The following is a 16,365-nucleotide window of genomic DNA, read 5'->3' on the forward strand; positions in this document are numbered from 1 at the left end:
TATGCTTGAAGTTTATTTCCGATTTTTATATTCTAATATGTTTGAAACGGGTTTTGCGAAGCATGTTATATCCTTGCGACTTTTAATTTTGGTCGCTCATTTACAATAGAGACTGCATATCACTCCAATGTCTCGCTTATGTTCGACTGTCTCATTGTCTAGTGGGTCCACTGAAAACTGCTTGTAACTCCGCTATATGTGATGTGCCTTTCACACGCGCGCGATGTGAGTTTTTACTATAAGTGCGACAATAACTTTAGCGTTATTTTTGACATATAAGAGACTATATAATAGAACAAAATAGAATTTTGCCAATCGTACTCGGGAAAACATAGCAAATTATGCATACTGGATAATTTAAAGAATATTGACATCGAACCAATACTTTTATGAAAAGTTTTATTCGGCAGCCGTTTCAACATCAATGTAATCAATGTCGTGTCAAGAGCGCCAATGTTTTTTTTCAGTCTTCAAAACAAAAAATTTAAAAATTAACGACATAAAAATAAAAATAAATATATTCAGTAGGGTAAAAGGGTATATACGCCCCACCAAAAATGCGCCTCTTCTATTCCCAAAACACCTGAGTTATCTGAACAGTAAAAGTGATTGAAAACAGTATTGTTTCATGAAATTAACGAACTAAGATAGTTTGGTATTTTTAATATGCTTCAAAACAACAATATATACCAAACTTTCAAAAGAGCTATTTCGCTGTAAGTTGTTGTTATTTTTCTATAAGCATTACAATTAGAAACAGTTGGATTTGACAGAACTATTTCGAGAAGCTCATTAGAATATTAAAGTTCCTATCTTAGTTTTTAGCATTGCTTAAAACTATGTGTGCGTGTAGAATTATTCATGTCATCACAACAGCTCATCACCGGCCAAAGCTCCTCACTAAGTTCTGGACGGTATGCCCTTTTATTAACACAACTACAAAGTAACTATTTAGGCAATTTTATATTTTAAATAACATTTACAATGATTGATTGATGAAATAAAAACTAGAATTTATACATCTTACAAAAATGTAAAATAATACTTGTGTCAAAACCTTTTTTTAAAAAAAATGCAATGGGAACTAATTTCTAACTAATACAGAAATAAATTAGAATACTTGATGCGAAGATTATAGTGTTGATGAAACATAGCTATTTTTACTGGGGGGGCGTGTTAGACCTATTTACCCTAGATACAGTGCAATTTATTCCCAAACAACAGCTTAATTTCGGGCCTTGAGAGGAGAGTCAAGTTAGCACAAATGCATAAAAGCCAATATTGTGACCGGTAAGTTAAAGCAAGCAATTAAGCCGTGCCGTTTGTCTCAGCAGCTGCAATCGGTACTGTAACTGTACGAAGACGACTCAGAAACAGAGATCCATACCATTCCAGGGCACTTGGGACTGAGTATGAAAAAACGTATAAAACTTGTGCAATTTCAATTTCAATACTTCGGTTGAAATTATTCTGCGGTGGCGCGCAAAACTACTGGTCTACAATTCAGGGTGACATATGAAGACAGACTGAACATAACTATATGGCTATCGTGTGTTTAAATCAGTTAGATTTTTTTAGGTACGCGTATGACTTGTATTTACAGAAATAAAGAAGACTTTTTGTGTCTAGAGACTGCCTACATGCCAGCAATGTGCTTTAACTAGTTTCTAAGTCTCAACAGCCAATTATTTCGATAAGTGTACTCAGATAGTAACATCCGTGTGTAGGATTGATGACATTTTTTTTACAATTTCTGATTAATGTCGGATCGCGTCCTACATCTTTATCTGATTGGTATTTTTGCTTGTATAAATTGCTAGCAATAAGAAAGAAATTTTACTGATAAATTTTGAAAGCTCTAGATTTTCTGATAATTTTTTTAAGAAACTAGATGCTCTGGGACCCCTTGACCTAGATAATACCAATATATCAAGTTGGCTTTCAATTATTAAATTCGAAGTAAAATAACAAAGCACCTCAGTAAATAGTTACTTAAGTTTTTTGCACATAAGAGATAATCGCTATTAACGACATTTCAAACTAAAAGATAACTATTTGGATTCGAGCTCCAATCATTATTTATTTATTTTTATCGTAACGGAGGGTGTTTACCTGCAAGGACTTTAAAATCAATAGTTTATCAATTGCATAATATTGAGTTGAAAGACTATTCAAACATCAGTAACTATTTTCTCATGCTTATTTCTATGCTTCTGGTTATTTGACTGAAAATAAAGTAATCCCAAAACAAATCATCAAATGTACCACGCGGTATCAACGGTCTTATCACTGAGGTAATACTAGTTCTTTTGGCTGTGTAGCAACTAACTGAAACTAATAAAACTTATCGTGCTATGAGTGTATGTAGTGTCAAGTAGCCATATATGGACCTTATAAGAATCAATTTAGTGTGGCTTAAACCCTCCCCGTCCTTTTAGCACTTCCGAGCGCTTTATTATGGATTGTGGCTAAAAACTCCCCTTGATAAACTATAGGCTTAATAAAATTCACGCTTGAATACCAAGTTATGATTTCAACACCTTTATTCAACACACAATTTTAAATTCTAGATCCAATTGTACTAATATTTTTCTGTTTACTGTTGTACTGGTAAAAAGCAAAATATTAGTGTCAAAATCTAATTGAACTCGCTGTCGTTTTTACCGTAAAATCCCCATTCACTCAATTGTTTTCATTAAGGGGTTACATACATTCTTACGAGAAAAAATTGAATTTACGTAAAGGCATAACATAGTGAAATTATTACACCAAAGTTATAATATTTTGGTAGTACATTATTCAGTTAAAAAAATAAGCATTAGTTTAAAAATACATTGATAATTGGCCAAGTTGCGACTTTTCCCCCGACACTCTTTTTTATTTAAGAAGCATGCGGTGGTCACGATTGTGATTGGTTGATGGGTTACAGCTACTCCTCAATGCCCCTACACCGAATGGAGTATCCTCCTCAATTGGACTTTATCCTGGGCCAATCGCTTCCAGTCGCTTTGAACGTTGAGCGCATTCAGGTCCTCCTCAATCGCACATAGCCATCGTGTACGCGGCCTGCCACGAACCCGACGGCCTGTTACGGGTTCACTGTTGAATATTGTCTTCGCTTGACGCTCATCATGCTTAACGCCGAGTATTGTTCGCAGAACCTTACGTTCGAATGCTCCGAACGCTCTACGGTCGACTTCCTTTGATGTCCATGCTTCATGCCACCGTGAGAATAAGAGTTGTATCTAGAGCGAATTTCGTCTTCGTTTGCAGACTACGGGACTTAAGCTGAGTATAAAGTCCGTAATAAGACGTATTTGCAGCTGCAATACGTCTTTTCACCTAGCGGATAACATCGTTATTGCACGTCATTAGAGTTTCAAGATACATAAATTCATCTACAATTTGAAACATTTCACCATCTAGCACCATTACACTGACACTACTAGACCCACGTTTTTTACCAGCGACCATGTACTTTGTTTTGCTGGTATTAATCATGAGTCCAATTATCGCTGTCTCCCTCTTAAAAGGCGCAAATGCCTCTTCCCCAGCACGTCGACCGATCCCGATAATATCGATATCGTCCGCAAAGCCCAGGAGCATATGCGATCGTGTGATGATGGACCGCTCCTCTGCAAACACCAGCTCTCCTAATCGCTCCCTCGAGCGCTATGTTGAACTCCTTCGCTTCCATCGTTCAATAAAGTCTCAAAGTGATTCTTCCACCTGGCAGCCACTTTTGTTTTATCTGTCAGCAAATTATCTTCTTGGTCATTGCACATGACGAGAGATGGCGCTATTTTTCTCAGCACGCCATTGATAGTTTCATAAAATCACCGCATATCGTTATGTTACACGCTTTCTTGAGCCTCAGTAATAACTTGTTCTTCGTACTGTTTTTTTCTGCGGTGCGGTGGGTTCGTTTCTCGGCTGCTCTTGCTTCCTTTTACCGAACTCTGTTAAGCCAAGTACCTGACACCAACATTCTGCTTCTGGCAACGTTCTTCTCGTCTGTCAACCTCTGACACTCCACATCGAACCAATCAGCCCTCGGTCGTCTTTGCGCAGTACCTATCACTTCTCGTGCCGTTGTGCTCACCGCTCCATGGATTGATTCCCATAGATCGTTGTTGTTATCACTCACGTTGATTTCACTAATCCGTTCATCTAGCTTCCGACGTGATCTTTCGTTCGATACAGTTGACTACCGTGCTCGAAACTTACTGACAGCGAGATAGTGATCAGAGTCAATGTTCGGACCTCTGAATGTCTGCATATCGATAACATCCGAGAAATGCCGTCCATCAACCAGTTTATCTGGTGGAAAATTTCACCATTTGGGTGTCTCTAGGTGTGCTTTCGGATATTCTATCGTGCAAAGTAGGTGCTTCTGATGGTATACCTCTGGCCAACTTCACTAGCCGCAGGCCGTTGCGTTGGTAGTGGAGTGAAGACTGTCCCTACCGATTATGGGACGGAAAAGTTCTCACTGCCGACCTGCGCATTACCATCTCCGATTACGACTTTCACGTCATGCTTTGGACACTCTCCATACGCTTTGTCAAGGCACTCATAAAACGCGTCCTTCACGTCATCGGATTTCTCGTTTGTCGTCGCATATATGTTGATTAGTCTGTAATTGAAGAAGTTGCCCCGTATCCTCAATACACAAATCCGGTCGCTTAAGGGCTTCCACCTCATTACTCTCTTCATCTGCTTGCCCATCACTATGAAGCCAAATCCATGCTCTGCTTATTCGCCGCCACTGTGATAGATGTTATATTTGAATGCAGTGTTCGTCGTGGGATACACGGCTCTGAATTCACGTTCTCCGGTTCTAGGCCACCGCACTTCCTGAATTGCGGCCACGTTCACTCCAACCTTCTGCAGTTCACGAGCCAGAAGGCTCACTCGTCCAGATTAATTTAAGACATTCTAGGTGCCGAGTTTCCCATCATAGCCCTTATTTCGTTGCCGGGTTGGTTTCCAAAAATACCGTTCTCTTTTTTTTCTTCTCCATTTTTCGTTGTAGTTCAAGGCTTCAGTAAGCTACCTGACCGAGGTTGCGTCACCTACGTCTCGCTGGTGGGGCTGCCACATTAGGTATAGCTGGCGCGATACAGCGTTTCGGGTTTCAGCCGCTGGATGCAAGGCAGACGCTCGGAGTTAGCACTCCTCACTTTTGCTAATGTCAGAAAGACATCATTGCCCAGGCTGCACTAGCAGCTAAGTATACAACTCATAGCTGGCGGTCGTTTGTCATCGTTAGACCTGTGGAAGCGTATGATCGGGACTAGGGCTATGTTGGTCGCTTCTTCCCTGTTGTTACGATTGAAAATCAATAGATCAACTAAAATTCTAAAACTCATAAAATTTTATTACTATTGGAGTAATCCTCGTGCCTTAACGATTATTTGAATGAATATTATTTTTTTCTTGCAATCGGGCACGTGTTCCCATAAAAATGAATGTTTTAAGCTCTAAACATTGTATTAAAAATTTCTTATCTATGAAACCAAAATTTATGTATTAAAAAGACATCGTTAAAGTACAAGAAAAATTAATTACTTCGTGGTAATTTTTCGGCAATCGTAATTACAGAAAATTCGTTTTTCCAAAAACATTTCGAGATAATCGAGTTTAAAATTTCAAGATACCCCTACTCTTGGTAGAGGAAGCGCGTTTCGAAACGCTGTAAATTTCGGATCTCTAAGAAAATTCTCAAGAAGTTGTACTTTCATATAAGCAGTTTTACTTTCATATAAAGTAATAAAAACATCGATTTTTTGAAAGGTATGTAACCCCTTAATTTGGGAGAAAGTGAAAGAAAGCAGAGCTTCTTCCAGAATCGGCCTCTAGCGGATGTAAATCATCCTCATTGTTTTGTATCAACAGATTACAAATACTCAAATGTTACAATTTCAAAACTTACTACTAGAAACATCAATAACATTAGCTACGTTAGCGGCACTAAAATCCATCCCGATGAAACCTCGAACATGTTCGAATAGCTAACACATCAGTGCTTCTGCACTACAAGACCAGGATGTTCGCAAGAAGTGACGCTTTATTTCGTTTCTTTTAACAGTTCATTTACATTTTACATATTTTGATATGTACAATAAAAGATTGTGTCTGTTTTGATGTGCACCCCGGCTAAAACTGTCTGCAGACGAGGCAACAGGATACAAGCCACAAATAATATTCACTATGGATTTTATTTTTGGTTTTTAATACGCTGTTGTTGTTTCGGAGTTAGAATAGCTATAATAAAATCCGCTGAGATTTTTTTTGTTGCCTCGTCCGCAGACAGCTTGAAAAAGCAGGGAAATTGTGAACGACACATATTTTTACTTGTTACTGAACGTAAATTCCAGTGAATTGTGACGCTCCTTTAATGTGCATCTTGCGAGACGTAAATATTTTTAGTGTGTTGATAACCACTCGAAACGAGTGGTTTTCATAACGATCCATTCTATTTGTCGTAAATATTCGTCAGCCATTTAGCAGGTATTTACTATTATTTCAAAGAAATCAGAAGCTCCCACTTGGAGGTTGTACATACAACCAACTGCCTATTCAAATATGTGATATAAGTTCTTCGCCATTATTATCTGTCATATTTCAAATGGTGCCTTTTAGGGAGCATTTTTTTCAGATCAGTAACAACTCAACTTTTGTTTTGTAACTTTTGTTTCTAATATCATGGAATCAGTGAAGTATGTTCAACATGTTTCATGAAATGAACAAAATGTGTCCAAGTTAATGCTGTGAAGTGGACAAAATGATGTTCATCTTTCCTCTTTTCTTTCTATATAACATAAGTCAGTCATTGTTCATTCTACCAGCATTACCAGTAGCTTATTATTCACGAGGAAACAGTTTGCGTTAATGGGCATAATGCAGTGATTTTACTAAATCCTGCCAATGTAAACACAACAACAGCTCAACACATTCCAAAGTGTATGTATGTGAAAATCAGCACATGTTTATTTTTCTGAGTCCCTGCGTTAGGGTGTCCTTCGCTATACAATGTAGGGTAGAGTGACAGAAAAAAATGACCCCTATCGGCCCACCCCTGAGTCGATTCCTAGGCCCACCAGGAGTGTCTGCTCCAAATTTGAGCCAAATCGAACAAGTCTAGCTACCGGACCAACGTGCTTGAAGTTTGTATGGGATTTTTCGACAATTTACATGGAGAAAACCCTCTTGCTCACATTTTCGCCGCTAGGTGACACTGTATACATCAGATTATAACCAAAAGTGAAACTTAAGAAGATAATTTTATTATCTACAACTTTGTTGAAGACTGCAAAGCGATCCGACTCCAATAGGAAAAGTTATTAAACTTTTAACGAAGTGATGTCTGAGTCAGTTTTGCATGGGGCCTAGCAGTGCATGGTAGTGTATCAGTATTAGGTTCTAACAAACTATACATTTTTATGGAATAATGGTTAGATTTAGCTGAATAGTATGTTCGGAAGAATTGTAGTACATAATACGAGTTATGTTTTGGTTAGAAAATTGTAGTTCCACATCTGACCGCATAGATGGCGCCAACACTAACTTTTCAACGAAGAGAGATAGAAATTAGGTGTCTTCTACAAAGTTGTAGAACAAGAATATTGCAGTAATTCTTCCGAACATCTTGATATTCTATCTCTCTCCGTTGAAAAGTTAGTGTTGGCGCCATCTATGCGGTCACAGATTGAACTAAAATTTTCTAACCAAAACATAACTCGTATTATGGACTGCAGTTCTTCCGAACATACTATTCAGCTAAATCTAACCATTAATCCACAAAAATGTTTAGTTTGTTAGAACCTAGTACTGATACACTACCATGCACTGCTAGGCCCCATGCAAAACTGACTCAGACATCACTTCGTTAAAAGTTTAATAACTTTTCCTATTGGAGTCGGATCGCTTTGCAGTCTTCAACAAAGTTGTAGATAATAAAATTATCTTCTTAAGTTTCACTTTTGGTGATAATCTGATTTATACAGTGTCACCTAGCGGCGAAAATGTGAGCAAGAGGGTTTTCTTCATGTAAATTGTCGAAAAATCCCATACAAACTTCAAGCACGTTGGTCCGGTAGCTAGACTTGTCCGATTTGCTTCAAATTTGGAACAAGTACTCCTGGTGGGACTAGGAATCGACTCAGGGGTAGGCCGATTGAGTTTTTAAAAATTCATTATTTTTCTGGGCAGTCTAATGTAGGGGGAGTATTGAAATGTTTTTGATTCGACTCCTCGAAGACTATGGTTACGATTTTAAATCAGACATTACAAATTTAGATATAATTTGATTTGATCATTTCATAACAACATTTCTTTCGATAAAAAATGTGGGGGGGAAGGGGAGGAGTTGCTTCTCTAATCTTCCGGTCATCACATCGCATGCTTTGGTATACTTAGTATGTATAACAAACATGAAGATGTGACACAAGGTGCCAAGAGCGCACTAAAATCCTGTCAATCCTATTTCTCATTGGATTGTCTGCTCTAAATATATCACCAGGGGATCATTCATAAATGATGTTGGATATTGACAATAGGGAAGAGCGTCACGTAACGAGATAAAAAACTAAAAATGCATTTTAGACGTATCAGCGGATCAGGGATAAAAAAAACGTATAACATTGTTTATGAATGGCCCCCAAACAAAGAATATTCCATAACGAATATCACGTAACATCGGTGACAGAGCATTGGGATCAAGGCCAAGTCCCCCCTGGGTCGTGCGAAACTGAGAAGCAACATCAATTTAGGCACAGATAGCACACTTCCATTTATTTTCATTATGTTTTGTTTTGTCTTTTCATTTGTTTCTCCTGCTACGATGTGTGTGGGAGAGCGGGACGGCCAAGGAAACGGAAAGCCAGTGGCACAAACAGATCAGGAACAGGAGGGAGGACTGCGAACAGGGAAATCGACAACAGAGGAGAAATAGTTTATTTATTTATTATAGCTACGATACTAATCACAATTGTTTTGCTTTTCTTGTTTCGTTTCAGCAAACCAAAATCTATACGGACTAGCACATACGAACAGTTAGGCTTTGTAGGTTCTCATCTTGAGAAATGACAATGACACTGTACGAGGTGGCGCTGGGCCTGTGGCCTTCGACTGGCATGGTCCATTCTCATTGATTCGGAAGTCTTCTTGGCTGGTTGGTAGATATGTGCTCCTACTTGCAAGTTGATCAATTCGCTTGGGTGGGGGACATGTGGATCCTACTAGTTGTCGACTCTTTTGATCGTGAGTATGAGGCTAGTTCAGGAAAGGAGTGCAGGACTGGCACCTAAGAGATAGTTAATTATTCAGGACTTGTTCTTATGATTACTAAACTCGACCAAGCACACCGGCTCTCAGAAATGATAAGCAACCCTTTCGGGTCGGTGTGGTCTATTCGAGTCGAACCAGGCGGACATTCGATTCGAGCAAACTTTATGGTTAATAGTGGATAAATATTTCTTATGCCTTTATTGGCAGAGATTCTTTTGCGAAATCCTAAAATACCTTCACTGGTATAGCTACTCAGGATAATAATAGAAAAATTAAGGGTTTGCCTGGTCCATAATGTAATGAATATGTATATTGACTAGAACAGGGATAATCGAGTTATGTTATAAGATAGAGAAGAAACAGCACAGTTGAAGGAAAAGTATTCGCGAGTAAGGACTAATACTGCTAGTATGTTTACCGTTTCAATTAATAGTCGATTGATCTGCTTCGGACCTAGCAGACAAAAAGGAGATTAGGAAGAGACAGAAGCGGATTCAATGCGAAATTTGCCAATATGACGTTGACCCCAAGGCGACGGTAGGATGATTTTCACAACACAACTAGATGACACGACGTTACACGCTCTGAACTTGCGCCAAATAGTTTGTATTCGATTGATCCGCTTCTGACCTAGGGGACCCATGAGGAGATCAGGAAGAAAATAGAAGCGGAATCAATGCGAAGTTTTAATTGCATCACTGACGACTTAGCACGGGTTGTTAGGAGCAGTATACATTGGACCAGACAAAATAGAGAACTTGACGTTACGTTAAGCTGCAGTCCCATCTGCCCGACAAAAAAAAAAAAAACTAATCGCAATTATTTTGCTTTTCTTGTCTCGTTTCAGCAAACCAAAATCTCTTTACTATCTCTTCATTTTCTGTCTCCAACTATCCTCTATGTAATGTATCTGAAACTTGTGGGACTGGTTAACAGCCGACGCCTGCTTGTGGAAGAAACTGGTGTGCTATACGGACTAGCACATACGAACAGTTAGGCTTTGTAGGTCCTCATCTTGACAGAGTCTAGATGGGCGGATGAACGTCTGCCAGGGTGTGGGCTGAGAAATGACAATGACAATGACATTTCTTTCGATAAAAAATGTGTATATATCTACTCAAATTACTTGTGTATACGATACGATAATTTTACACACGATTAATCATAATCATTTTTTCTGTTCAGAACCTTTATATTGCAATGGAATCCACAATAAAACAGAATTAGTCATATGAGACACCCTGACCCTCCAGATGCGGCTATTCTAGTTCCCTTTTTATTGCTCTAAGTACACTTCAATTATACAAATTATAACGGTTTATTCGCTTGTGTCGTCTTACAGGAAAAGCGGAAATGGAGCGCAGATACGGTTCGACGGATCGGATAATCATAATCTGGTGGAGTATACGTATAAGAAGATAACACCGTGCGATGTTTGTTCACAAGTCTTGAGAGGTAAGTGGAGGGCCATTTGGTGTATGTAATCGCTTTTCTATGTGCAGGTCGCGTCTGCTATATATTTCCCACTATCATTTTTATCCTGGTGAAATGAAACATGCATAGAATTGTTTGCACTCGGTGAAAGCTCATACAGCCTTAACCAGAGTAGACAAGTCGGAGCAGCTAAGAGTTCTCGTAACGAACAATAAAACAAAACGTTTCTGTTTCGTTAATCTTTTATTCAACTGACTGCGCGGAATTTCTCCAACCGAACTGCTACTAAAAGTGTTTGGGTTACATTCTTGACTAGGTAGATTCTGTATGACAACATTTAGCTGCGATACTAGCACCATTTACAGTGCCTTGCCATATTATTAGACCGCAATTGATATATCACTAATTTTAATACTTTGGTTTTAAGTTAAAAACTCTTTTATGCGATTCTCAGAATCCTACGAATCTCTGTGGCCATTGAGATGCTTTGTTTTGTCTTTGTTACACAAATAGAAGTCAAAGCGATAATGTTAACACCTAAATGCTTATTTAAAAAAAAGTTTGATGCAAATCATCAAAAATTCAATTGAAAGGTATTATTGTTAAATTTGTACAAAAGTGAATTCTGAGTTTTGGTATATAAATATGACAACGCACTGTAGTGGCATAGATTATTTCTGGATTGCCTTTTGCTGCCCAATTTTGTAGAGAACAGCTTCACATTTCAGCACACGAACGAAATCAGTCCGCCTGTCTGTTGCCATTGCGGAACATTTTCTGACAGGCTGGAAAAATTATTCATGATCAATGGATATCAGAAATCTACTCCACATTATTAATTCACAGAAATCCTACCAAGTTTATCCGACCAGTGAAAGGCACTTGAACAAAAATCCCGGAATATGTATAGGAGTGTATGCTGTAAATAGTGAACGTGGCAACTATTGCAAACCTGTCTTTCTCGCTTACCTATATACCACGACACAAAACGATTCACTTTGCAGAACAGCGATTTCCCATTTTCGTTCGCATTTGCAGCTAATAGATATAATGGCACAAAATTCAATGCTAATACCGGTCACTTTGTAAGATGAGGGATGACAGCGTCAGCTAAAAAATAGCATCACGTAAGCGCTAAACAATGTTACATCGAAACATATTTTCACCGACCAGAATTGGTAGATAGGATGAAATGGAATAGATCTAACAGAAAAGTCATTGTGGCAAATTGAAATGGGACAGCTGCTCCGGGCGAAATATTTTCAAACAAATAGCTGGAAATCGGATAAACATTCAATCCATCAATCAGTGTTGTACCCAAGAATTTAGAAACAATTAGTTATCAATCAAAGTCGAGCCTTAAACGCAACATCATCGAATATTTCTGAAAACGGTCATCATGTCCCGATTGATATAACACATTTATCATCTTGACACTTTCTAATATAGGGTAACAGGGGTATTTTGGACCGCTTTAGGAAGTCTTGAGAAAAAATCTGAAAAAATACGGTTTGGCTACGTAATCTGGATCATTTCATAGGCTAATATGTACGGCATTATGATTTTTTTTGATATGTGGTGTTCTAAATAGTCAAATAAACCTTAATAATTGGGAAAAATGACAAATCGTGAAAGCGCATTTTTCTTATTTTGGACCCATCAACTTTATTTTGGACCGTAAACAAAGCATATTTTGGACCATCGATTTTCCTTTGTACCATTGCTGTAAACATATTTTGGACCGATATCGAAACAGATTTTGGACCATCTAAATGTTTACATATCTTACTTTGTATGATGAATTTGTACATGATTGACTAAGAAGTGCTTTTCTGGGAACAAAAAGTGAACTTTTTTCTAATGCAGAGTAGATATGCAAAGAGGTGTCAGAGTTAATTGGGAGCATGGCGATAATATGTTATCCTTTGGAAATAGCTAACATATTTTGGACATACCCAAAATAACAATTTTCATACATCTGATTGCTTTTTTCAACCAAAAATCGATTTCTTATGTATTTTATAAAGATAATAATGATGTTTGCATGATTGAAATGTATACACTTTATAAATAATAACTCTTCGATGTTGGTGACAACAATGCCACCTCCTCCTGATTTTGGATCAGTTCAGCTGAAATGTGAAAACACGATTAAAAATTTTCAATTCAATGGTTCCTATTAAACCATCTGACTCAGAATACACCGGGAGTTGCTTTCTAGCATAATAATGTCAGTGTTACGTTTGCAATATTTCAATTTGTTACGAGCTTTAAATGGAAAAATGTACAAATCATCGTCAAGTGGTCCAAAATATAGTACTGGTCCAAAATACCCTCGTTACCCTATGTTTAACGCATTTTTATGATGTATCCGTTTCTGATCAAGAAACATAAACACACGGTAGAATTACTCTCGAATTACTCGTTAAAGATTATTGTCCAATTCGGGCGATCAGCAACGTGTTCGGATTATATGCTACCCATCAAAAGTATGGAATCGCTTCTGTAAGTATTACAACACCCATACTAAATATTGAAAAGACTTCCGGAATATTTTGCTTAGCCAAAAAGATGATAAATTTTTGACGCTGTATCTCGAAATCGTAATTATCAACGTATCTGCTCTCTTAAGCAAAGTTGTTCTATAGGAATCGCCTTTAAGGGTAGTGTCTTCAGAAAAATTCTTGAAATGTTCTTACCATACGGATGACAATTAGTTGAATTCGAAACGCTGTTACCACGTAGCGTATTTTTGAACATGGCTGTGCGGATCTTCTGTTGCAGAGCTTTTGCTTGTGTGCTAAACAAAAACTAATATCCTAACCACCCACAAGCGTCATCGTCTTCGGCGAAATTGCTTATAAGACCTAGGTCGCGGTCGTGAGGATAGTTGGGTTGGAGTCCCCAGGATTTTCCAAAATTCCGTTTGCATTGACCGAGTTTTGAGTCAAGAGTTACTCTAAAGTACTTAACGTGACCTGCGGCAATAATTTCAGAGTCAAAGAACTGCAACAAACGGCTGTAATCCTTCGTTGTGTGAAAAGCACGATTGAAGTTTTAGTTGTATTAACTTCTTGTCCAACATAAAGGAACCATTGGTCAGTCTGGCTTGAATCTTCGTTCGATCCGGTCACTAATCATGACTGCTCCAAGTAGTTTTTTTTCCGAAAATCAGTCTTTCTCAAGACCTACTTTTTCTACTCAGTCAGTCTTTTTCAAGACTAAAAGGTTTTTCAAGGATAATTCAGCCTAAAGAAGTATTTAATTCTTCCAAGAAAGATCGTGTGCCAAATATTGAAAAGAATCGAAAAAAAGTATTTTTTCCACCCGAAAATCCAATTAGTTGTAGCAACTCATTCGATGTTTTATCCGAATGTAAAACTGAAGATTGTGCGTAATTCCAATGAGAAAAAACACCAATTTCCTCCGCTGTTAACAGTAATGATCACTGACTTGAGAGCCTTTCGAACTGAGATTTCGACGTTCCTTCCGGACGTGAAAGCCTCTTTTCAGATTGGCCATAGAGGAGAATATCGTTTTACAGCGGATTGCTTGATTGGCCACAAGCGACTTCTCGTTAAGATAACTTTAGACATACTTTTTACTTTTTTAACGACATTCGATTAGCTAGATATTAATAAGTAGAGAAATATACAGATCGGAAAACTAGAATTGGCAGGATCATTAAAGACAGGTTTAAAATCCTACAGACTGATCTTTTGTCTTTCGCTGGCTGACTTTTTTGGTGTCTAGCGGGGAAATTAAATAGATCAAAAAATGTGCTTTACAGACGAGGTACGATCACTGTCGACAGTGCGACAGGATCATCATCATATTCTAGGCATAGCATATGGGTTAGTGCACTGGGCCGAAGTCTCAAAGGTTGCGGATCAAGTCCCGCCTCTGAGGGATTTTTTTTCCATAATTGCTTTCGCTTCACTCACCATTTTAATCCGCTTTTCCCCGTTAGATACCACAAAAAAATTAGTTTTGAAGACAAATGGACCTAGCATCCCGTTCGTATATAAACCGCGCTACACAGTCACTTTATTAGGATGAAATGGGGTCTCTAGAATCTTTGCTGGTTGTGCCTTACGCAGAATAATTTATGTATTACCTTTCACACCAAAAAAATAACTTCATCGGGAAAGATGATTTTTTGGCTTCTAATAGCGAAAAGTTTGCTAGACCGAAGGGACGTTTTGATTGAACATTTCAAAATTAGAAAGCGTCGTTCAAGCGTATAGCATGCTAAACTTGTTGAGAAATCTGATCAAATTAAAGTAAAAAATAAGTGGATATGCCATATTAGTCAAATAGATATTAGTCAAATTAGTCGCGAAAGAAAAAAATGAAAAACACCCGCCGGTAGGGAAGGATGCTTGATCCTTAGGCATACCTGAATCCCTCGGTATATCACATAATCTTAACACGAAAATTATCACAATATAATGATATTTTTAGACGTTTATTATGTTTATAAATAAATCAAATGTATTACATTTGCGTTTAAATTTATCCAAGACATATTTTTATTAATTTTTAAACAATTGTATAAGATCGTCGATACTACACCCACAACTCGGCCGGAATACTTTTACGGTAATAACAAAAAAATGCTCTAATAGCAAAACGTTTAATATTAAAACGGTTGCAACAAAAAATTCCCCAAATGACAATATCAACACATTCAATTTTTCTCTGCGTCGCACTCATGTTTCACCAGTTCTTATCAGGGTTGTTAATCGATAATTAATCGTCATCGTCGATAACGTTAACCACCCGTCAACGTCATCGGAAACTCTGTTAACGATAATGTATCGTCGGATTCATCGTCATGTCGATAATTCATCGGTGGTTATCGCGATACATTTTGCGTTACTTTCCCGTTTATTGGAGTTGAAGTTGATGCGGTTCACTTTCAATTGTTTAGAAATAAATAACTATTGAAGGACATGTTGTAGGCACTTGAAAATCAATAGTTTTGGACATTTTCTATGCATAGCGGGGTCCGACGATGTGTCAAAATGGAATTTTTGGTCCAGTTTTCGGGAGAGTTTTATATTGAAGGGAAAGTTGTTGGCAGTTGACAATCAATAGTTTTGACATTTTCAATACACAGGGGGTTCAACGATGTGTCAAAATGGATTTTTTCAACTTTTGGGGAAAGTTTATTATATTGAAGAAGTTATTGGTAAGTGAAAATAAATAGTTTTGGGCATTTTCGATGTGTATGTCAAAATAGAAATTTTTCAACTTTTCGCGAACTTTTTATATTGAAAGGCAGGTTTTTGGCAGTTGAAAATCGATAGTTTTGGACATTTTCAATTCACAGGAGGATACACCAGTGCACAGTGTTTCCAAAGTGGCAAAATGGTGAAAGAAATTCTTTGAACCACGAAAAACATTTTTTAGCTACAGTATCTTCAGCAAAGTTTATTTATATTTTTGGCATTTAAAAAGTATTAGTTGGGTGATTAATCCCTCTAAAGCTGAGAAGCAAGTTTTTGTTTGGGCATTTATGAAAATAAAAAAAAACTTTCTTTGGCAGTTGTTGAGAATATCTTAAATATTAACTTCACTGAAGAGACTATGTATCTATCTGTCGATTTTAATTTGCATTTGTGGAGATTTCTTTGA

General features: G+C 37.7%; 1 protein-coding gene across 1 annotated transcript in view; it reads left to right on the forward strand.

Annotated features, from left to right (window-relative positions):
• LOC131688740 (uncharacterized) overlaps window positions 1-16,365 on the forward strand; it is a 342,957-nt gene that overhangs the window by 225,754 nt on the left and 100,838 nt on the right. Inside the window, 2 exon segments of the mRNA XM_058973225.1 lie at window positions 2,238-2,294; window positions 10,634-10,746. Of these exon segments, the coding sequence (XP_058829208.1) occupies window positions 2,238-2,294; window positions 10,634-10,746 (170 nt within the window).

This window comes from Topomyia yanbarensis, chromosome 3, assembly GCF_030247195.1.
Source record: "Topomyia yanbarensis strain Yona2022 chromosome 3, ASM3024719v1, whole genome shotgun sequence".
Lineage (NCBI taxonomy): Eukaryota > Metazoa > Arthropoda > Insecta > Diptera > Culicidae > Topomyia > Topomyia yanbarensis.